Below are 24,558 nucleotides of genomic sequence, written 5' to 3' on the forward strand. Positions count from 1 at the left end.
ACAGGCGCTAGGACCGGCGGGCAGTGCAGCACAGAGGCTTATCACTGTCGATGTGTGGTGATCCGGACCAGACCAAGTCCATGTATGTACGCTAGCCTAGCGTCACCAGCAACACAACGCCGCGGATCACACTCATTTTCACAAGGGTCTATCAACAGTAAACTCTCGCAGAGGCGTCTTCCACATCTTTCGCTCGATAACAGCCTTTCTTAAAGCTGAAGGTCAAGGTGGAGGCCGTTATTTGATGTGAAAGGGTGTAGATCTGCGCGCCTACAGAGAGAGAGAGCGAGACTCCAAGCACACAAGATGGAGTGCCAGTGGAAACCCGACGAGCAGGGACTTCAGCAGATCTTACAGCTGCTCAAGGAATCACAGTCCCCCGACACATCCACGCAACGATCCGTCCAACAAGTATCCTTTACCTCGCTGAAGGGCAGTGAACAAGGGGGATGGCGGAGTTTGAGCAGGAGTTGGCCTGTGATTAGCTCAAACGTTACTATGTACTTAAGATCTGAAACGCACTGGGTCAATTAGAGGATATATTTGATCTGTAGATTAGGGTGGTGTCAGTTGCTATCGCTGTCTGTCATTCGGTGAGTGTTTGACTTATAGGGATAACGTTAGTTCACCCAAAACCGAACATTTGTTATTATTTACTCACCCTCACGTTATTCCAAACCTGTATGTCTTCGTTAGGAAATACATTATGATATCTTGAGAAACACCTTAGTGTCCGTACAATGGATGTCAACTGGAGTCAATACCGTTTGGTTAATTATTCTTCAAATTATCTGCAAAAGAAAGAATGTCATACCGGTTTGGAACGAAATGAGGGTGAGAAAATGATGACAGAATTGATTTTTTTGGATGAGCTGTCTCTTTAAGCTTTAGATCAGATGGCGTGTCCAGCTGTTGTGTGTCAACTGCCTACAGCACACACAGTCTCTGAGATTATTTATAAACATTCATCTGATCTAATGAACGTTATGATTGTATTCAAAATCTAGACTAAACAGCATTTCTGGGCAGTGCATGCGCGTTTGAATGAAATGAAAATGTTGAATCTATGTCGGCTGCTCAGTTTGTTATGAGACGCAGATTGTGATTAGACGGACCTCCAGCTGCAGAGGTGCGAGGATTGTTATCCTGGTGTTTCTGACACATAATCAGATGCAGCTCAGACAAAGACATCTGACATTCGCGATGTTTCAGTCTTTATTCCACAACAGGGAGAGCAAGATGTGTCAGTGGGTATGACGCCCCCTTCATCTAGCAAATTATGCATTTTTTTTTTTTTTTGTCCATCATATACAACTGCCTGTGAAAGGAGCAGATGAGAAAATGCTACACGTTTATACCAAAAACATAAAATGGTTAAAAATACTTTGTCTAAATTTCAGGTGAAATGAATCTCACCACAAATAAGGTATATAAATAGTCAAATTTCATATAGTTTGTTGAATTACCAGTGAATTATTTGCCTAAAGATTAGCTGGTTCCAAACCAGCAGGATTTTCTTTCTTTTTTAGAGATTTGTGGGTTAGGAATGTGCCAGTGGCTACTGAAAGTAACATCTCCAACAATCAAATAATTTCACTCTTTTAAGAAAATGTAAAATAAAAAAAATAAAAATGAGACCGCTTGTTATTAAATAGTTTTTTTGTACATGTCCTTTATATTTGCTTTTTTTCGTAAGACTTTATTTCTTTATTTCCCGGAGTTAGTTCTTCTGTGTGCTTTCTACACCGTTCTTTCAAAAGCAGATTTATTGAATTATTTTTCATTTTGTTACAGATTTAGTCTGCAATATTGATGTTTGTGTAGTTTTTAGTTAATAGTGTAGTGAATTCCCTTATGTCCCAAGTTAAGTTTATTTACCATCCTATAAAACCGTTTCCATATTTACCTTCATGGATGTTAAATTATATTCACACATCATTTGTATACGATTGGCGAATGATACCTGAATGGTGATATGATATAATCATCCATCTACTGTAAACGTCAAGCGGTTTGTCCATTAAGTACTTGCGCAGATGCACATTTCCCCTGCTGTTTGCATTATCCTCTGTCTCTGTGGTCTGTATGCCTTTTCTTAATGTGCCCCACAGAAACTTGAGCAGCTCAATCAATACCCGGACTTCAACAACTACCTGATATTTGTGCTCACAAAGCTAAAGACAGAAGGTAAGATGTGCATGTTGCATTAATTGATAGTATTATACTTGATTGATAATTTTAATTTGAGATGTGGCATATTTAGAATTATTATGGTTATGTGATTTATCCTTTAGGGATTTCTGGGGTCGCTTTAATTAGTGAATATAACCCCCCTTTAATTTGTATGTAGTTGCCAGTGGTCGGTCTGCATTGTGGTTCATTGCAGTTTATGGGGTTTCCCATGACAGTTTTGTGTGGTATATTAAGAGAAAATCGTATATTCCAATTACTAGAAGAAATGGCTCAGATATGAGGGGAGCATGTTTTCTGAAGCCAGTGGCTGTGTAGCTGCTGTGACTTCAGGTCAGTGGTAATCTGTCAAGTGCACTGGGAGCTTAGCTGCTCTGACCTTTTGAATCTGTGTCCTCGGACAAGCCCCAGGTCACAGAACATGTTTAAAAACAACACTAGTTCATCTACCAGTGTTTCTCTCTCCTCTTCCCTGAATAAGCCTGCGGTCCATTTAAAAACGGACGTTTCTTTATGAAGCATCCACCAAATGAGTTCAGAGCTCGACAAAAAAAATGATTTCCCAGTGTGTTCTGTAGATTTATTTATTTTAAGTGAATAATTTTTGACTTGATTTTTTTTTTTCAAACTACATATTTCTATAAGTGTCAAATTTGTCTAACTGATGTATAATACTGTATATAATATAATAATAAAAATCTCTCAGTAAGAATTTCAGTTTTATCTGTGAGCTGTGTTTGTTTAGTTTATTTCTTAAAACAACATTTTATTGGTGTCAAATATTGCATTATATTATATAATTATATAATTATATCATAAAAACAGATGTTTCTTTATTAAGCATCCACTAACCTGTGTAAGGCTCAAAAGTTACGATTTTCTCGCCCTGTGTTGGGCTGTAGATTTATTTATTTGTAATTTTTAGATTAGTATCTTATTTAAAAGCTATTTTTTGAATCGACAAGATTGTTATCATGTTACATAATTTCATCATATTTAAGGTTGTATTACTTTGTCATATTTCTGTATAAGTGTGGCATTTTAAATACTTTCACATTTGTAGTCTAATTGTATTTGCATTCTTGTAGTATTTGAGGTATAGCTATTTCTGGTTATCCCTGTGGTAGTTTGATTCTTTCTTTCTTTCCTTTAATGCTGTGTCTTGTGCCCGGGGCTATGTTTTCTACCCAAGCTTTTCATCCTTCCTTTCTCATAGATGAGCCCACTCGGTCTCTCAGTGGTCTCATTTTGAAGAACAACGTTAAGGCCCATTACCAGAACTTCCCAAACGGTGTGTCTGACTTCATCAAAAATGAGTGCCTGCAAAACATCGGAGACTCCTCACCGCTCATTAGAGCCACAGTGGGTGAGTATGGACTGAAAAAGCATTTCCTGTCTGGCTCAGAGCCACAGCTTTTGCCATCATGACAAACAATATTATGCCTTTAGGGTCTGTGTCTGGCTTTGTGTTGTTGCTTTCGATGTAAGATCATTTATTGACTCTATGTTCGAGAATACAGTGTGTTTTTTTTAAATGAGACTTTTGTGATTGTGATTAGACTGTAATGAGGAATGCAGTGCTCTGTTTCTGAGGTTAATACGCATCTCACAAAACACAGCATAATATTGTTTCTCTTCTTTTTGCTTATTTGGTTTGAAATTTTTATTCATTTATTTGAATTAATGTTTCCCCACACATTGATTAATACACATTGTCCACATATTATGATGTTTTGATAGAATATGATATCAGATTTGCATAACCGCTGTTGGTTATGTGAACTGCAGTATAGGCTTGTCTGAATAGTGCGTTATTGTCCATATGTTTGTGTTCCTCAGGTATTCTGATCACAACTATAGCCTCTAAAGGGGAGTTACAAAACTGGCCGGAGCTTCTACCTAAACTTTGTTTACTGCTGGACTCAGAGGACTATAATACTTGTGAAGTAAGACACACACACTTTCTGATGTCCTTTCTCTCCTCTGTCGTGTTCCTTCTCATCAGTCTCACATTATCTCATGTTTCACGCTCTTTGTCCCTCTAAGTGGAGCTGTGAGATGATGCATGTTGCTGACTCATTGTCTAAAACTGTAGTGTTGGCCTAGTTCAAAGCTTCATCATCTGAGCCCTCGGCAGTACAACTGAGGTTTGGTGATATGTGTGTTGCAACATACCTCCACAGGGAGGTTTCTCTGCATGGCATGATGTAATGAGAATTAACATCTTCGAAGTGTGCTCGTCAAACGGTCACACTGGGTTTCTTTTAGTATTCATAGTTGATTTAATTGGATTGTTATTTGTCTGGATGTTTGGTTTAATGTTTAGCTGGAGATTGTTTCATGTAATATCTTAATTTGGATGACTGTTTGATCAAAATTGGACTTTATTTTCATAAAACTTTTAGTTGTTTTCACAACAGTGGAATATAGTCACTGCTAATGCCGTTACTGCAATAATAAAAAAAAAAAAAATGTTTGTGATCAGTAAAATTGACTGAAAATTATACTTTTTTTTTATTCTGCAAGGAGAAATTACATAATCAAAATAACAGCAAAAACATTTAGTGAAATTACCAAGATTTCTATTTCAAAAATATGCTTTTTTACTTTCTATTAATCAGAATAACTGTAATTGAATTTGCTAAAATGTAAATAAGTTCTGTGAGCATGTAAATACAAGTTAAAACTCACAGATTTGTCCTTTCATAATTAGCTAATAATATGTATAATTCTAACATAGTGTGGATGTGAATGCACCAATATCCTATATTTTGCACTGCTAAAATGCTTTATTGACCAGTCAGAAGCTACAAGCAACCCTCTACGGACACCTTGGCAATAGTAAACTATATAAACTAGTTTAATATATAAATATTTGTAAAATGCAGCAGTTTTTTAAATATCTGAAAGGACGCTTTTGACATCAGTCAGTCAAGCTTTATAATAATCAAGTATTATTTAATAATAGAACTAAAGTAATTAGAATTAAACTTGATAAACATATTTGAATGCATATTAGTCATTTTAACTGAACATTTTAAATGGAGAGGTGGTGGTGGTTTTTTCTGTCATTCGGTGTTTCTGTAAAAAAAAATACTGAATTCTGATAATAAGAACTATAAAACACACTAAGGATTACTGAGGATTAATGAGCTGCCGGATTCATGAATATTAATCAGGTTTTGTGCATTCACTCGTAATTCTTTGCTGAAATCCCAACAGGGACGATAATAGTTGAGTGTCAGCCAATGAGAAATATCACAGATCGCTTGACGGAGAGTGAAACTCTGAAGCGCTCAGTCAGAGAGTGTTCGTGAGTAAAAATATATCTGTGCTAAACTTATACTTAGCCTCCAACTCACACACTGGCGAGTAAAATCTGAGAATTTGTTAGCCATTGGCTAATATTAGACATCATTTAGTCGCCAGAATGAAGATTTAGTCACATATGTGAGTGATTTCCTCGCAGTGTAGAGGGTTGAACTGGATCAATCAGTTTCATTAATTTGGAATAACAATATATGCTATATTCAATCTAGTAATGTGGGAAAAGGCAACAAGTCCTTAAAATAGTCATTTAATTCCAGACTGCTTTGTAGTCACTCAAGGCTGTCCAGTGTTAGCATATTAAAAGTGTCTATCTTTGAACCATTATGTGTGTACTCTGAAAATGAATGGTTTGTCTTAAAGCTTAAAAAATGAAGGAAACACTAACCACGTTAAGAGAAACCTGCTTGCATGGAATATTTAAAGTACCTGAATGTATTTTAGATTTGTAATCTTTTGTTTAGTTGAAATGGTTTATATAATGTAGATTTTATGGATGATACTGAACCTTTTTCTCATGTAAATAGCCATGATGCTAACATGGCATGAAAAACTAAATAAACAAACAAACCACGTTAAACGCCAATGAGTTTAAAAGATTTGTATGCTATAAAACATTATCATTCTTAAAGGGATAGTTTTCACCCCAAAATGAAAATTCTGTCAATAATTACTCACCCTCATGTCGTTCCAAATCTGTATTTCCTTTGTTCTTTTTCAGAACACAAATTAAGATATTTTTGGCCCTCCATAGACAACAATGTAACTGAAATGTTCCCAGGCCCAGAAACGCAGTAAAGACATCGCAAATAGTCCATGTTGTTCAACCCTAATTTTATGAAGATACGAGAATACTTTTTGTGTGTAAAGAAAACAAAAATCACTGCTTTATTCAACAATTATTACAATTATCTTCCGCCATTAGTGAGAAGACTACAACAAAGTCCTTACGAGTTTGGAACGACGTGAGGTTGAGTAATTAATGATAGAATTTTTGTGTGAACTAACCCTTTAATATTATTATTATTATTATTATTTTATATATGTACATAAGTTTCACACTCCACGGTCATTATCTACACAGTAACTGTAGCATCCATTTGGATAAATCTGTTTTGCTGATGCAAGCATGTAAAACTCCTTGAGGCCGAGCATCTGGACTCAAGGCTAAGAAGGTGAAGTCTTGGCGTTAGATCAATACATATACGTGTGGACACACAAACTTATCTCTGCTTTGATGTTGCAAGTTAGGTTTGGCTGGTAAAATACGGAGCTGATTTGTAAACTTTGTGTTTCTTTAAATTCTACAACTTCCCAGGCAAGTGTAGTTGTTTGGGTTAAGAGACATACAGGGCAGTGAACCCTGGTTAACACACTAACACACATCATCTTGAGATGTGCCTTTTATTTAGTAGTTGAGTACATTCTGTCTCATACACCCACACTAGAACAAAGAAACTGTGAACTCCGAGCGTGTGCAGTACAATGCTCTGCCCTCTGTGACTGTGAGACTCTTGAGCAGGCTTGTTAACACAGATTGAGGTCAGTTATTTTCTACTGTGGAGATCAGATGTGATCACAACTGTTCATAGACATGTCTAGAGATGGTGCACGCTTTCAGACTGTTGCGTCCTTCTATGCACAGCGCTCTTCAGAAGGGTCTTCAGTGAATGTGACCAGTTTAAGCCTGCAAATTAAGCTTTATGATTCTGAAATATTATGACATAAAAAGAGGAATAGATAGGTGTGCTAATAAAATGTAAGTAAATTAGTGTCGTTTACTGTAAACTGTAATTTCCCCATAAAGGAGAATTTTCCAAATACCAATATACAATGAATTTGTTTTAAATTCTGTCAATTCAGATTGTAATTTGATCATATAATTTATGTAAAAATTATTCAAATGAGAAAACCCTTCAGAATAGTTTTACGTCCGAGTCCCATAGTGTATGTATAATTTTTTTTTACTATACACTACTGTTTTTTTTATTATTATTTTATTTTATTAAATTTTTAACTTTAATTCAAACATTCTGTTCATCAGGGAATCATAAAAAATGGTTTCCAAAAAATCTCTAATTTAATTTGTAAAAAAAAAAAAAAAAAAACACACTGTATTTGTGTTTTTACAGTATTTTAAAATGAGTAAATATAGTTTTGGTGTATTACTGTATTACAAATAATTTTTCTTGTTTTTTATGTGTCATTATATGCATATTACATTTCTTGGGGTGTGTGTGGAATGTCACACCCTCTATTGCGTGTAGTGATTGGCAAATCCTCAGACAGCATGTGGTCTGACTACGTAGAATATGCGTCTATAATTAGTAGGGTGTATGTACCTGAAAAATGCAGTTACATCAAAGTTACTTATGAGGAAACTCTCACACACCCACACTGTGTTTAAATGGCATGCTGAGTAAGAAAATCAGTCAGAGTCAGTCCTCTAGCTCAACTCTTATAGCATGCAGAGCGCCAGGCCAGAATCATTACAAGGTGAAGGAGATGGACCACTCATAGATAAATGATTAGGAGAAATGTTAAAGTCCTAATATGATCACAGTAGGAATGAAATTCTGCCTTAGTAGTTAACTTACCCTAGAATGTACATTAATTGTATATGTCAGAAAATTACTTTATTTTAATCTAAAGAAAAATGTATAATCCCACGTTTAAAATTGTATTGCCTATTTAAAATACATTATCTTACAGTTCAGATAAACACTTTAGGATATTTCAGTCTTTGTCTTTTCAAGTTCAAGTAGATGTGGTTGTATGCCTATTACTTACATAGAAAATACTTTAACAAGGAGCATTAGCAAGATTGAACTGATTTGAGTACATGGAGTACATGACCTATGAACAAGGTCATGAGTTTAATTCTGAAGACACATAAGTGGTAATATAAGCAGCAGACAACCTAGCTCTGTGTGTGTGTGTGTGTGTGTAAAGGGAAAAGCATCCATCTACCGCTGTGATCCTCTGGTTTGGTTGTGGTATGTGGGTCATCATATTGCTATATGAAGTCTGAACAAGTTTAGAGACATTTCCAGAATGTCAAGGATGTCTCTTTTAGCTTGGCCGTAGAGTGGTTTTCCTCCCTGTAATAAGTTTAATATGCAGGGATGACGTATGTTATCTTGTTTATGTTTAAGATGTTTCTGAACTTTGAATCCTAGTTTATTGGCTTAAAGTGGCCACAGCCCACACTGGCTGATATATGAGCACACTGGTGTGGAAATGCATGTTAAAGTGATGGTAATTACTAATGTGTTTGTTGTACTGCTGGTCTAACCAAAGGCCATTGTTTGTTGTCAAATATTTTTTTTGCTAAATGGTAGTTTTTAAATGAAATTATAATCAGGAAATTAATTTTCAATATTTAATGAAATCCTTGACATGTCTTGGCATTTGTATATATGGACATATATATTCAAAGTTCATTATATATATATATGTGTGTGTGTGTGTGTATTTCTATATATCTATAATGTATGTGTGTATAATATAGATAGATAGATAGATAGACAGATAGATAGATAGATAGATAGATAGATAGATAGATAGATAGATAGTTTAGCCGTTGTTATAGTGTGTGGTGTTTTGACTGGAGGCTTCCTCTGTTATTTTCTCTAAGCTCTCTAGCTCGAAATGTGCCTTTTCCAACCAAGTGCAAGCTGACAGTGGAGACAGTTGCCATAGCAACAGCCGAGCCAGACAGCTTGTTGCCACGGCGCCGTTTGTGCTCGTGACCTGATTAGATTCCTTACAGGTGGAATGTCTGTGAGATCAGGAGGAAGCTTGATGTGTTGGGTGGGTCCCTTGGCTGCAGGGGCTGGCTTTGGCATTGTTCTCCATCAGATTCTTTTGGTGATATTTTGTGGCCGTGAATTCTATATTTTCATTACGTTTACTGGGTTAGCACTAGCAATTCGAGGTTTCAAGTATTGTGTCTTATGTAGCTATTTGTGCAAGTATAAGATCTGCAGTTACATAGCTCAAAGTCTTCCACAAAAGGATTTATTCAACCTAAAAGAGAAGGCTGATCCAGATCAGTCTAAAACGCCTCATTCAACCAGGCCCCCACATTTCTACATCACGATGTGGAAATATATACGTGCTCTACCAATTGAGCTGTAAAAAAAAAAAAGGGTCAATTCCATTTCCGACTTTGATATTAGGACTGGGAATCAATTCCAAAAAGAATCGATTCCGAGGTGTTTGGAATTCGATTTCAAATGTGGGAATAATTACCATTAAGGGGAATCGACTTCTCATTGAGCTTTTTTCAGTTCAAGGAAACATATCAATGGGAGTCTATCAAACAGAAAGCTGCATCCTACGAAGGCTGCACATATTTAAATTATTATTAGTATTATTATTATACATTTTCTAACTGGTACTTTTTACTTTGTACAGTATATAGTTAATATATACAGTGTATAGTTAAAAGTAGTAGTAATAGTACTAGTAGTTTACATATGAACTATTATTGTCTTTATATGTGTTTTATGTAATGAGGCTTTGAACCTCATAGCCAGACCTGTATTGCGTACTGAACAAATTACTCACTTATGAAATCCACATTACTCCTGTGACAATTTCAGTTATTATCATGGGCATTTATTTCCTGTGTATTAAAGGTATAGTTTACCTACAGTTGGTTTGTTACAGTTTACAGTCTAGTTTTTTTTCTCCATACAACGGAAGTCAATAGTGACCACCAACTGAAGGTGAACTATCCATTTAAGGAGTAGTTATACCCTTTTATATTGATTTAAGCATTGACTTTTTTTTTAAAATATACTTTACTGTCTGGTTACTTAAATATTATCACGTCATCTCTGTTGTAGCTTCCCCTACAGTATTTCCCATGTTCTGCTTTACGGCTTCCCTTAAATTTCCTACAGCTGTTTTTGTCAGTCTGCTTTGCATTAAATCTGCATGTCACCTGCAATGTACACCGTACATGAGCCAGCTGTTAGCTTGAGGCAACTCCAAGAGTATTCTACTTTATTTTTTCAGCAGCTCTGGCTGCACGTCAAGCCAAAAATAGAAATGGACTGAAGGTTTGAGTGTCACTGTGTGACAGTTACGACTGGTTAGGTCAGTTTGATTGATTGTAATGGAAGTATTCTAGATTAAAAATGTGTGTTGTTCATTGAGAAGGGTAAATATGTATATTTTGTATGTGTTACATTCCTGATGTGTTTGTCTTTTTAGGGGGCTTTTGGAGCTCTGCAGAAGATCTGTGAGGACTCTGCTGAGATCCTAGACAGTGACATGCTGGACCGACCACTCAACGTGATGATCCCCAAGTTTCTGCAGTTCTTCAAGCACAGTAGCCCCAAGATCAGGTAAGATAAACCTGCGTTCCTTAATGGAGCCCAAATGTTTGAAACCGTGGGGAAAAGTTACTTGTAACTAATTGATTTAGACACAATCTTAGGGTTAGGAGTCAAACTCTCTAACCACTAGGCCACGACTTCCCCTCAATAAGAGTAATTTTATTTCACGTTAATGATATATATCATGATATAGTTATTTTTGATAAGGTCTTTTGATATCAACATTTTTGATAACATTGAAATTTCATATTTCATGTGTCAGTATCACAAAAAAGAATACTGAGTGACAATAAGAAGAATAAGACAAGTAAAAAGATTAAATAAGAATAAGAAGCAAATTATAAGCATAGGACAAAAGTTACACAAGTGATTTAGTGAAGAGCAGTGACATTTTTTTTTTTTTAAGTCAGATAGCAGGAATATTAAACTGCTGTCACTTCAATAGGATCCAATATTACTGTTAAACGTGTTTTCTTTCTCAGTTTTTTGCTTTAACTTATGACCTTATTTACTGTGCTTATGAGGATACTTGCAATATTTCTTTATTTTTGCCATTTTTACACACAAGTGTGTGTGTGTTTAACTGCTTGAGGCCTGTAATTTGACAAAAATAACTCAATAACTTCACATTTTATGAGCACCGCCTCTCTGACAGCACTCAGACAGATCACGCATATAGCGAAATTAGTTCTCTTTCACTGCTGATTGCATCTCAGCAGATTAAAAACACTTGTTTTTAAACTGCACTGCTTAAAAATACGTGCAAATGATACTTTTTCATGAGCATTTAGCCATTAACGACAAGTGAGCGTATAACCACTATTGAGAAGAAAGTCCAAAATCTCTACCACTTGACAAATTCCTGCCAGCCAGTCGTGTCTACAGGAATCTGGCCCACCCCTAATATCAGATTTTCAATTTGTTTTCCTTTTGCATGTGTTTTATCTTTTTTTGCCAATGAATCACACTAAAAAAAACCAAGTAGAGGGAGACAGAGAGAGTTTTTTTTACCATAACTGCACAAAATGAACTCACTATTGATCAGGGCTTCCTGCAGACTATCTCCTCCAACATGATTTTGTGTGGCAGTAGTAGCTACACACTGTGTTATTGACGACTTTTTCCGTTTTAGGATGAATGGCGATGCAAAACCACCAGCTTCTGTGGTCCATACAGTTTTTAGTGCTGCACTGTTTACAATATAATCGTATGTGTAGTATTAACATTGTCCATATTTTATTTTTAAATATTACGGTTATCGTCAATACCAGTATATAGTGACCACCCAGTACTGGGTAGATTACTACTCGCTGAGCAGTTGTTTGATATATGTATGGTGCTTGTTGTCTGTTGTAGGTCTCATGCCATTGCCTGTGTGAACCAGTTCATCATCAGCAGAACACAGGCCCTGATGTTGCACATAGATCCTTTCATTGAGGTACCGTCTATAAAACCGGCCACCTTAATAGTATATGTTCACCCAAAAATAAAAATAAATCTGAAAACCCCAGAATTGTGATGTTGGTTTTGAGGAAGTTGTGTCACCGTTTAGTTCGAGAAATGAAAATGTTCTTTAAATGTATGTAAATGTCTTTGTGCCGCAGAACCTGTTTGCACTGGCAGGTGATGAGGAGCCTGAAGTGAGGAAGAATGTGTGCAGAGCTTTAGTCATGCTCTTGGAAGTCAGATTAGACCGTCTCCTTCCTCACATGCACAACATCATTGAGGTTAGATCACACCATCTGCAACCCCTAATGTAACTCTATGACATGATTTCTGAAAGAAGGAACCTACTTTTCTTGTCATCTCTAACTTAGTAAATGTTTTTTGCTAAATGTGGTCAGATCCCAGAGAGGCAAAGTGAAGCAACAGCAGCCTCTTGTGGACTTTTTTTTATTTATTTTTTTATGCTAGTTTGGTAAAAGTACACTCAGTGAGCCTTCATAAAACCGAAGCAAAGTTAATTTCTACACATAAAAGTATTATGTTACATTCAAGGTATTAATTTATTTTATTTTTTTCTATGAAAATTACTTTTTTAACATTTTGCACAAAAATATGCCCATGTTTCATGAATAAGGCTTGATGTTTTTATGCTCGCAACCCCTTTTCTGTTTTTCAGTACATGTTGCAGAGGACTCAAGATCAGGATGAAAATGTCGCTCTGGAGGCCTGTGAATTTTGGCTCACGCTTGCCGAGCAGCCTGTGTGTAAGGAGGTTCTGTGTGGACACCTGCCTAAGTGAGCATGTGCAAACACACAGTGTCCTTTTGATTAGAATAAAAAACGATCAACTGTTGTAGATGCATTTAATTATAATGCATTTCAGCACAGGACAAAGCTGGATCAGGATCAGTCATGAGTTTGTTTGTTATTTTGTCACAGATTGATACCGGTTCTTGTGAATGGAATGAAGTACTCTGAGATTGACATAATCCTGTTGAAGGTCAGTTTCTCTATCTGGTTCTAAAGCTTCTTTTTGATGTGTTTTCATAGGTCACCCTAAACATAAAAGATAAAGAAGTAAAACATATTAAATAACAACTGTGATTTGAGTTCATACTCGCAGCAAACATGTGATTTGGTTACAGTGCTCAACCGCATTTACAAAACCCATATTGTCAATTTGTTTACATTTGTCATATGCAAATTAATAGCTTTTTATTTTCCATATCTCAGCCTGTCTTTTAGAGAATCATTAAGTACAGAAAGCATTATTTCAAGAATACATTAGTATTTGAGATTTATTTTGAAAGCATGTGATGCAGAAAAAGATAATTATAGGTTTATGCCAAATAAAAAGATAATCTTACTATGTTAATGATCTCCAGGGTGATGTTGAGGAGGATGAAGCAATCCCGGACAATGAGCAGGACATTCGCCCCAGGTTCCATCGCTCACGCACTGTGGCCCAACAACACGAGGGTGGAGACTCCATTGAGGAAGATGATGATGAAGATGATTTGGATGATGATGAAACCATCTCAGATTGGAACTTGAGTAAGAAACGGTGTTTAAAAATGACAAGTCCTTGACTTCTTTAAAACGGACATACAGTGAGACATTTGCTGTTGTCTTCATTATTTTTTTCTGGTGTGTGTAGGGAAATGTTCTGCAGCTGCACTAGATGTCCTGGCGAATGTTTTCAGAGATGATTTGCTTTTGCATATTCTTCCTTTACTGAAAGAACTACTGTTCCATCCAGAGTGGCTTGTTAAAGAGTCTGGCATACTTGTACTGGGAGCCATTGCTGAAGGTATTCAAACATTTCCCATGAATGCATTATAGAATTCATTCACTGCATAAACATTAGGATTCAAAATGGGAAACTTGGATATACCTAACACTACTGTTCAAAAGTTTTTTATTATTTAATAAATAAGGTGGTTTTCAATTTATTTATATGTTTATTTATTTTTTGTATGAGAAGTATTTTCTTTCTTTGCTTTAGGCTGTATGCAGGGGATGATCCCCTACTTGCCGGAGTTGATTCCTCATTTGGTGCAGTGTCTGTCTGATAAGAAGGCACTGGTTCGATCCATCACTTGCTGGACTCTAAGCCGCTATGCACACTGGGTTGTTAGCCAGCCCCCTGACATCTACCTCAAACCGCTCATGACAGAACTGCTCAAACGGATACTTGACAGCAACAAGCGTGTCCAAGAGGCCGCTTGCAGGTATTTATGTGTATGCATGTCATCTAGTTTAAAGAACATTGTGTTATCTGAGGTGTCTTTTTAGCTTTAGGCATTTGCCTCTTTAAGTCTCTGACTCACTTTTCATCCCACAGTGCCTTTGCTACCCTGGAAGAGGAGGCTTGCACTGAGTTGGTACCGTACCTTGCTTATATTTTGGACACGTTGGTTTTTGCTTTCGGTAAATACCAGCACAAGAACCTTCTCATCCTCTATGACGCCATCGGGACTCTGGCTGACTCTGTGGGCCACCATCTCAACAAACCAGTAATTGCACAGTCAAATGCACACAAACACTTTGTTTCTCGGGCAAATATCTTTATAATACAATAAAGGTAGTATGTTACATGCAAACACACACTGAACTGCCATAGAATGTTCTAACTGATATTAATCTCACAATATTTATCCTAAAGATAAAAAAATAACTCTCTATCTTACACGCACACAAATCTGGTTTGGTAATCAATTTTAATTACAATGACCTATTTGTAATTGATTAAACTAATAGCTAAAAATAGAGTAATGTAATTCTAAATCCAACCTTTTTCTTTGTCTGACATGTTGTTGTTATGACTACTGTACGTGTGTGCTCTGTGTGCAGGAATATATTGAGATGCTGATGCCTCCATTGATTCAAAAATGGAACCAGTTGAAGGATGAAGATAAAGACCTTTTTCCCTTACTGGAGGTAGTTATCTAATACTTTCATATTAAGTACCGTTAAAAAAAAATAGGTCCGTAAGATTTTTTTATTTTGATTTAATTTTTTTAAGAAAATTAATACTTTTAGGCAGCAAGGATATTTTAAATCAGCCGAAAGTGACAGTAAACACATTTGTACGCATTTTTACAAAACATTATATTTTAAATAAATGCTTTCTGTTCATCAAAGAATTAAAAAGAAATGTATCCAAAAGAACTATTCAGCAGAAGTCACAGGAATTATTAGTAGTGTTCTGAATCCAGCATGTCAGTGTGTGTAAAAGATTATGATTTAAAACAAGATCTTCATCCTCATTCTATGTTCATTCCTCTTTTAGTGTCTCTCATCTGTGGCCACGGCCCTGCAGAGCGGCTTCCTGCCATACTGTGAACCTGTCTACCAACGCTGTGTCAACCTGGTCCAGAAAACACTCGCCCAGGCCGTGGTGAGGAGCCACACGATTACACACACACACACACACATCTCTCTGTAATACTGTCAGAAAATACTTCAAAATACCAGAATTAGGATCAAAACAAAGAGGGTTTTATCCATCATAGTGAGTATCACATGATCTCTTTCTCTGTATCACAGCTCCACCAGACTCAGCCTGAGTTTTATGAAGCTCCTGATAAAGATTTCATGATTGTGGCTCTGGATCTGCTCAGCGGGTTAGCAGAGGGTCTTGGAGGGAACATTGAACAGCTAGTTGCCCGTAGCAACATTCTCACTCTTATGTACGAGTGCATGCAGGTAACTATAGTGCACTGTAGCACCAAGGCATGACATATTTAACTCAATATAATAACAAAAGTTATATTTTAATATAATCGATTTCATATTTTAATGTAATGTCATTATTTCAGTCTTCAGTGATCCTACAGAAATCATTCTAATATGGTGATTTAGTGCTCAAGAAACATTTATTATTATTATCATCAGTGTTGAAACCGCTTTTGAGTCTGTATCATTGTTTGTTTGTGTCAACCTATGCCACAGCTAGTACTAGCGGCAGCTGTTTACCACTGTATCTAGGTAACGACTGAGGTGGAGAAGACAACATCTTCTCTGTATAAATGTATTTGTCCCTCTGGATTTAGCATTTAATCTTTACATGCACAGAACCGCATTTGCATTTGCCTGCTGCAGATGAATAGCGAGAGATGCAAATAATGCAAAGCCCTAAAACGATTTATTTGTGGACAAGCAGCTGTGAGAAATATAATGCGACAGTGCTAATCCTTTGAAGACTGTGTTTTCTCAGGATAAAATGCCAGAGGTTCGCCAGAGTTCTTTTGCTCTGCTGGGAGATCTGACCAAAGCCTGCTTCCAGCATGTCAAACCTTGCATCGGTATGCAGTTATAAACACACTCGCTGACACATTCTCAGTTCGATCCATCCCTGTTGTCCATCAGGCACTTTAACCTTTTGTCTGTTTGTTTGTGCGAATCTCTCCTCTCTAGCTAACCTCATGCCTATCCTAGGCACAAACTTGAACCCAGAGTTGATATCAGTCTGCAACAATGCCACATGGGCCATTGGAGAAATATCCATTCAAATGGGTGGGAGTTTCATCCTCATCTTCAGTTAGTAATTTCTCTCATTTCATCATACCTTCAAGGTTAACATGCTACTTATCTCTCTGCCCAGGTTCTGAGATGCAGCCGTATGTACCGATGGTTTTACAGCAGCTTGTGGAGATCATAAACAGACCCAACACACCCAAGACACTGCTGGAGAATACAGGTACCATCTGAGGGGTGTTAGACCAGGCTGACCCCTCACAAGAGGTTTCCACCCTATCCTTTTCCCAAACTCTCCCGATCCCCATTCTGCAGTGCTTATTAATCTCCATTCAAACTCCAGGAAGTGGACCTTACAAGGTTTGGTAACTATCAAGGATTTTGGATAGTTGTGCACAGTATTCTGGGTAACTGGGTAATGAATAAGAGTAGGGGCAATTGTATGCTGATTTTTTTTCTATATAAAAAGTCCATTCCCTCAGCATATCATGTCATTAAATATGAATATAACAGACCTTGTAACAGTCCAGCCGTGGTACTGACTGAAGTGGATTAATAAAACAGTGAGTTCCATGTTAGCGAGTAATGAGGTTACAAGCATCAGTCAGTGAGATATTCTAAACAATGCCAAATGTAAACCAACCTTGAGAGGAATATTAAGACCTGATGTCTTTTGATTTTAACATTTTTACTTGAAGATTTGAACCTTAAATAGTCAATTTCCCCCCATTTAATTCAGAGAAAAATCCAAACTCAGATCTAAATCTGTTTTGTGGTGTTTAGATGAATGTATAGCACCTGTACCTCGCAAATTATTCCCCAGTTACACTCCACTCTGATTGGACTGCTCAAATTAAATCTCTAGCCTGAGCCGTAATGGCTGCCGACATTGATTTTCATTATTTTTTTTAATGAGGTTGAAGTGTAATGCTCATAACATACTCCCACAGAAACAAGGTTACTTGTAGATGTGTTCCTGTTTGTCGATTTATTTCTGTTGTTTTATTTACTTTTCTTTTTCAATGTGAATGCATATCTGCCAATAGATGTTGAATGTTGTTTAGTTAAGGACGGCTAACGTTTGATGCAGGATTGCTGATAATTTGATTATTCATGTTGCAAAGACTAAGTCCTTTTAAAATTTAGAAGCAAGGCATGTAGCCTAGGCAAATCCATACTGACCATTGTAAGTCAGTTATAAGTTTGAGAATTAACACACCACTGTTCAAAAGATTGGGTTGAGGAAGTATTAAGTAATTTAATACTTTTGTTCAGCAAAATAATATATTTAATTGATCAAATGTAACAGTAAATACTTTTTTACACCTAAGAATCTTTTACACCTAAGAATGTAAATCTGTACCACGTTTCTACAAAAATATTAAACACAGCTTAAGTTTTCAACATTGAATTATGATAATAAGACATATTGATTTGGGAGTAATGGCTGCTTAAAAAAAAACTTAGGTATAAATTACATTTTATAATTGAAAACTATATTGTAATAATGTTGAACAATATTACTGTATTTTTGATCAAATAATGCATAAGAGACTTCTTGCAATATCTTACACTCCTCAAACATTTGAACAGTAGTGTATTTATTCTTTATAGTGCAGGTTTCACATCATTAGTGTTATGATGTTGAGTATAATTTGTGAGTATTTGATTATATATTTAATTGCTAATTAATGTAACAATGGTGAACAGTGCTTAACTGTTTCAGACTCTTCGAATCAGCTCATCCTGCACTGAACTGCGTTCTCTAATGAGCCAATCATCTGCTTTCTGCATGTCTCATTGGACTGTTCATAAATGCCTGTCTTTAATGAGAATGTTGCATAGTTTTGTGTCTCTTAAACTTAGGTCTCCCTCCTCTGTGCCTCTTAAGATCCCGGTGGAATCTAGTCCTCTCCATGTAGTTCGCTTGGCGTAATATGCATTTCTTAACGAAAACCAAAGAGACCGAAAGAAAGACAAGACTTTTCTGTTCTACTGAAGAAATTTTTGTGAGTTTAAGGGAGAAAATCTTAGAAAACAAGATTGTTTTCTGTAGTCTGCAATCTGTAATCCAGGGATTTGGGGGAAAGGAATATGCACTACTCATATTACTGTCACATGCAAACGCTACATGAATCTGGCGAACGTTTCTCTGTAACCCGTAGAGGAGCCGTGTTTTCTAAGACTCCTCCCTTAAACGAGATCTATGTTTTTTTTAGTGTCATATTTTACATTTGACCCTGTAGTCTGGGGCTGTGAAGAGCACTAGTGAAATCTTGTGTTTATTCTCATACACAGATTCTGTTGAGTTCTGTTTCTGAGTTGTCTGTTTGTTTGTTTGTTTGTTTGTTTCTTTTTGTTTTCTCCTCCCCCCCTCATTCGCTCATGTCTTGGTTGGCGTTTGGTGCTGTATAACCGTGATTGCGTTACCTTAGCAATAACAATTGGTCGTCTTGGTTACGTTTGTCCTCAAGAGGTGGCACCCATGCTACAGCAGTTTATAAGACCCTGGTGTGTATTATTCAATCTTTTATTTCATTCATTTCCTCTCTCTGTCTATCTTCTGGCTTTTCTCCCTATGGTTCTCTCTCTCTCTCTCTCTCTTTCTCTCACTCGCTCAGTCTCTCTCCAAACCTTGTCCCAGTGTCCTCGAAAAGGCTCCTGCTTTTCTTCACACCTCACGTCAGTATAGAAACATACAGAATTTTGTAAACGAAGCATAAATTCCACTAGCATACTATTTGGATTATCTTGTGGAAAAGACAAGGCCTGTTCAAGACATCTGAGAGAAGGTATCCCTCTCTTTCGCTCTACCTTTCTCTCTGTTCTGTATGATTCAGTCTAAATCATTGCCAACCATGTGACTAACCCTGTCCCTCTAGGTCTTGTCGTTTAATTTGCCTCAGTAGCACCTTCATGTATTCTCAATTGATTTATTTCAGTTTTCACTTCTGTTTTCGTCTTTTTATTGTCGCTATCTAACTACTAATTGAGTGCATGGGGTAATATCAAATGCTTTGCTGGTTTCAGGAAACGGAAGCGCTAGTTAAATGGATAAAATGATGAGAAATGGAAAAGCTTCTTTGAAAAGCATTTCTCCTCCCCATTAGATGCGGAGTCTTTTAGCAGCATGATTCAATCCCAGAATGCCTGCCCCAAAATTTGCACTAGTTTAACAGAATACATGGTGCTATATAGACATTGTATTTGTCTTCTAAAGAATTGATGCAAGTAGGTTAATTTACTAAAAAAAGCAGCTAAAGATTACTAAAGAAGGCAGATTGCATATGATTAAGAACCAATAATATTAACAAGAGTAGAATGGGATGGTCAGCAACAAACTGAACTACTTTTCGGTTTCAGCAAAATAATGTTTTGTTTGTAAAGAGACACTCGATTGACCAATCTCTGTGATTTCAAAACGTTTGCTAGTCTCAAGGTGCTCTGAGGTGGTAGTCATGATATTGTGTTGATTATGTGTTTATCCACATGCGAACTAACCGCACAGGCTTGTTATTTGAAAACTGGCTCTTCCCTTCACTAGGTGCACCTCTCTTCGCAATATAAGAGACAATGAAGAAAAAGACTCTGCGTTCAGAGGAATCTGCACCATGATCACGGTCAACCCTGGTGGTGTGGTGCAGGTACGACACGTTATTCTCACTGATGTCTCTCTGAGTGCTTCCGCAGTTGAAAACGAGCCTCTTTGTTCTCTTTGCCGTTTTTGTAGGACTTTATATTTTTCTGTGATGCCGTAGCATCCTGGATGAACCCAAAAGATGATCTTCGAGAAATGTTCTACAAGGTAGAGCACTGTATAAAATATTTGATGCGAGTCTTGGAGTTGGGAAAGCCTTCGAGATGATTTTGGATTTATGCTTTGTACTCAAGTGTGTGTTCCCTGTTAGATCTTGCATGGGTTTAAGAACCAGGTTGGAGACGAGAATTGGAGACACTTTTCTGACCAGTTTCCTCTTCCACTCAAAGAAAGACTTGCAGCCTTCTATGGGGTGTAGATGTTACCTGATTGAAGAGGTACATTTCCGTGAACAAGTGTTTATTCATGTTTGCTAAAAATGTGTGTATTTCCTCTACTCAAATTTAGCAAGCATTCACAGTTGTTAAAAGTGTATTACGATATATAAAAGAAAATGTGTTGTGTGCACTGTAACATCGTTCAGAGGTTTGTGGCCAGTAATTACTAAGTTACATTAGTAATTTGGTTTCATGAACAAACTCGGCTAATAGTTGGATAATGTTATAATAATAATAGTAGTAACACTTTTTGTTGTTGTTTAAATTGGATTCATAAATGAACAATGAGTGATCATTATTGTGATATGTTACTGATATCTACACTGCCGTTTAAAAAGTTTAGGATCAGTAAAAGTCCTAAGGATTTTTTTTTTTTTTTTTTTTAAGTGGAGTCTGTTATACTCATCAAGGCTGTATTTATTTGATCAAAATACAGAAAATATTGTGAAATATTATTACAGTTTCTAATAACGGTTTCCTGTTTTAATATACTTTAAAATAGAATTTATTTCTGTGAGGTAGAACTGAATTTTCGTCAGCCATTACTCCAGTCTTCAGTGTCACATGATCCTTCAGAAAATATTCTTATATACTGATTGAGATACTAAAAATTCAGCTGTGCTTCAAAGGAATAAATTATATTTGAAGGTATACTAAAATATAAAATTGCTATAATTTTTTGTAAAATTGCAACTTTTTCTGTATTTTTGATCAAATAGATACAGCCTTAATAAAACAAATAAAAAAAAAACTTAAGAAACATTAAAAATCATACTGATCCCAAACTTTTGAAGGGGTGTTTACACTACTGATACTGTACATGAAAAATTATTCTAATCTGATCTCTTTCTCTCTTGTTCTGCAGCTTATTCACTATAGGAGAGGATGGGAACCTCTAATACCCAGGGCATACTTTGCCCTTTACCTGGGGGGAAGGGTGGTCTAGCAGGGGTGGGAGCCATACGGCCCACTGGACCCCTGTAGACGGGGTGGGAGGGAAGTGTTAGCTGAGGCGCTAGTCGACCACACCTCGCCAAGCCAAACCAAAATAGGGAAGAAAGCTTTTTCATCATGTCATAACAATCAGCCATGAGGGCAAAAAAACTAAAAACATCATTAGTGTTCAGGGCAATTAATGTAACGGGACATCCAGGGGTAAAAAAATAATAATAATAAAACAGAGAAGATATGTGTAAACTCTGTAGTGTAGCACTCCTGACATTAGGAAAGTGCCTGGAGACAAGCTCTGAAAGCTTCTAAAACACAGGTTTAGTTTATTTTCTGGACTGTATCATTTAGAGGGGTGGGGGTGACGTAAATCTCAACTTGGACGCAAAGCGTAAGTCCTATGCATGGGTTGATGTAGGGTATAGCTCGACTGCATGAAAGTGTGCAGACCGTGTTTTGTGTGCCAACTATGCACAGCAGTAGACGGTAAACATTTAAAGACAGTAAATGCTAAAAACGTACCATATTTTAGGGGCTCCGTCTAAAAGGTAACACAGCATTACTCTAGAAATGTAAGTCCTCTCATATCATTGATAGTGAAGGGTTTTCATCTGCGAAGATGAGGGAGTAAAAACCTGAATGACTGCATAATTTTATTTTTCAGTTTTCTTAATTCATCTTGATAAATTAAGTTAGCATGCACAAAGCGAGAGGGAAGACTCCAAATTAACACAGTGAATATGTCTGAAACATCTGAACTATTGCTCTGTATGAGGCTTTAATGTTCCTCAGTCTCACTTTCTGATTTCCAGCGTGCTTGACATGGATCCAAACGAGTGAACCCTAAACACACATTTTGTTCATTTTTAAGACATCAGTGATTTCTTTTTGCTTCGTTTGCTCTGAGCATGATTTTGAAGATGCTTGTGATATCTTTTTTTTGACCGATCGGGTTAATCTGGATGTTTAGTTGTTTGATTTTGTGCATGTTGGTGGCCCAATGAGCAATCTGTTTTTCTAGCACCCCTTAAATAGACTAGTTTTAGTAATGCATTTTTTCCACACATACACAATAGGTGACGTGTTTTCCATCCACGTATTGCTTTTGTGACTTGTTTTATTTAGTTTCGTTTACCTCCTGCATGAAGTGTAAAAAACGTCCCGTGTTGTGTATAATCCTGGACAGTTCAGTGCTCGTGGATGCAGTATTTGTGTCCCTCATGTGAACAGTAGCAAGCCTTAAAATGCCTGAATGTATCCCAGAGGGTGAGGATTTAAGGTATTAAATACTTTGTGCTTCAGAGTTGCTATCTCAGACAGACGAGACTGATCTTCATACTCATCTGGAAGCCGGTGAAATGGTTCTTTCATGGATTTAAACCGAAGCAGCTGAGAGGTCAGACCTTTAAGGCTGTAAGAAGATTTTTCAATCTGAACGCCACGGGATACTGTCAGGTGTTTGTGAGTCTGTGTCGTGCCAGTGTATTTCTGCAAGGTGTTTTTATTTTCTTCAGTCTGTCTGTCACATTCCAGCTGTTTTACATTTGTAACCAATAAAAGAGGTCAGATGCTCTTCTGACTGAAAAAAGTGTAAAGAACAAAGAAAGAAACCAGATGTAGGCAGATATTATGAATGTTAAGTGTGTCGTTTTACACTTGTGAATGCTGCTATGTGTTGTAATTTTCTACTTGAATATTTTATGTTGTAGAGACCTCAGGAGGCATGTTTACTGTTTTTTTTTTTTCTTTGCCGTTTTTTTTTTTTTTTTTTGTATGCCTTTCTCCGCTGTTCAGGCTCCCATGTTTCATAATAATAATAGAGCAATTCACTGTAATCCATTCGGCTGCTGGTGAATATCCTTGCTAAAAGGCATATTTCAGTTACTGTCTCCTTGTAAAAGAATGTAAAACTTTTTTTTTTTTTTCTTTTTTTTTTATTCGAGGAGATATCCGATAGTAGACACTCAAATAAGATACTTCATGTTGGGATAAAATGGAAGTAACCTGGCCCTAATATATGTGAACATTCATTATTTATGAAATATAAATGCAGTATATACTGTAACGCCTTGAAGTTAAACTTGAGTTTTTGGGGTGGGTTGGGGTATAAATAAGGCCACGAGACTTGGAGATTGCACAGTAATGAATCTAATGGTTTTACGTTTTTAATGGTTTTACTTTTTTGTCTTGTTTTCTTTTTGTGAAGTACAAAATGTCAATAATCTAAACATTGTGTCCCCACCCCAGACTGCACCGACTGCTGTATAGTTCTATGTGTGGAAATTAAGAAAATGTAACGATGAAGTCAAACTTTGCTCAAAAGCTCCCTTTTCTGGTATGAGAGCAATTTAATTTATAGTGATTTTTTTTCGACTTTTATTTTATAATCTAATTTTGAAGAAAGATTAAAATAAAGAAAGTAATCATTTCTAGGGGCCACCAATATTTTGGATCATGCAAAGAATATATATTGTACTGTAGAAATTTTGTAATGATATTTGTATGACATTGTTATGGACGTGAGTTTGTTTCACTGCTTGGATCTGTGCATTGGTAAGAATAAACCCTTTTCAAAAATCACTGATTACATTATGTGTCTGATGAATTTCAGAGGTTTAAATATAAAGGTATTTCAACAAACTTTGGAAATGCATCCTGATTCAAATACATTTGTACATTTTAAGACCGATAAATATGTAGACTACCTTTTACATAATTTATCCATTTAAATGATACTTCGTTTCCAAAAACAAACAAACAAAAAAAAACAGTAACTCGTGATTAC

General features: G+C 36.5%; 1 protein-coding gene across 3 annotated transcripts; it reads left to right on the forward strand.

The window, feature by feature from the left end:
* The first annotated feature begins 35 nt into the window (after positions 1–35).
* On the forward strand, positions 36–24,353 carry LOC127957985 (transportin-1). 3 transcript variants are annotated; one of them, XM_052556750.1, is made up of 24 exons: positions 36–411; positions 2,112–2,187; positions 3,407–3,556; positions 4,030–4,136; positions 10,741–10,874; positions 12,222–12,303; positions 12,470–12,592; positions 12,988–13,106; positions 13,251–13,311; positions 13,697–13,865; positions 13,969–14,121; positions 14,317–14,542; positions 14,656–14,827; positions 15,165–15,251; positions 15,604–15,711; positions 15,861–16,019; positions 16,516–16,618; positions 16,731–16,829; positions 16,918–17,013; positions 19,226–19,301; positions 20,335–20,434; positions 20,521–20,595; positions 20,699–20,825; positions 21,691–24,353. In XM_052556750.1, exons 1-23 carry the CDS (start codon positions 307–309, stop codon positions 20,804–20,806), a joined length of 2,688 nt encoding a protein of 895 aa, XP_052412710.1. In that variant the 5' UTR covers positions 36–306; the 3' UTR covers positions 20,807–20,825; positions 21,691–24,353. The 3 variants fall into 3 exon arrangements, 2 of the variants coding, with proteins under 2 accessions (XP_052412710.1, XP_052412711.1); XM_052556751.1 differs by having other exon boundaries at positions 16,531–16,618; XR_008153925.1 differs by lacking the exons at positions 19,226–19,301; positions 20,699–20,825; positions 21,691–24,353.
* The last annotated feature ends 205 nt before the right edge of the window (positions 24,354–24,558 follow it).

This window comes from Carassius gibelio, chromosome B5 (assembly GCF_023724105.1).
Source record: "Carassius gibelio isolate Cgi1373 ecotype wild population from Czech Republic chromosome B5, carGib1.2-hapl.c, whole genome shotgun sequence".
Taxonomy (NCBI): domain Eukaryota; kingdom Metazoa; phylum Chordata; class Actinopteri; order Cypriniformes; family Cyprinidae; genus Carassius; species Carassius gibelio.

Bases quoted from the DNA above. Each gene is read 5' to 3' on its own strand.
- LOC127957985 (XM_052556750.1), top strand. From the start codon at position 307: ATGGAGTGCCAGTGGAAACCCGACGAGCAGGGACTTCAGCAGATCTTA. The intron at 4,137-10,740 runs GTAAGACACACA...TTGTCTTTTTAG, and splicing joins AGGACTATAATACTTGTGAA to GGGGCTTTTGGAGCTCTGCA. The intron at 15,252-15,603 runs GTAGTTATCTAA...TTCCTCTTTTAG, and splicing joins ACCTTTTTCCCTTACTGGAG to TGTCTCTCATCTGTGGCCAC.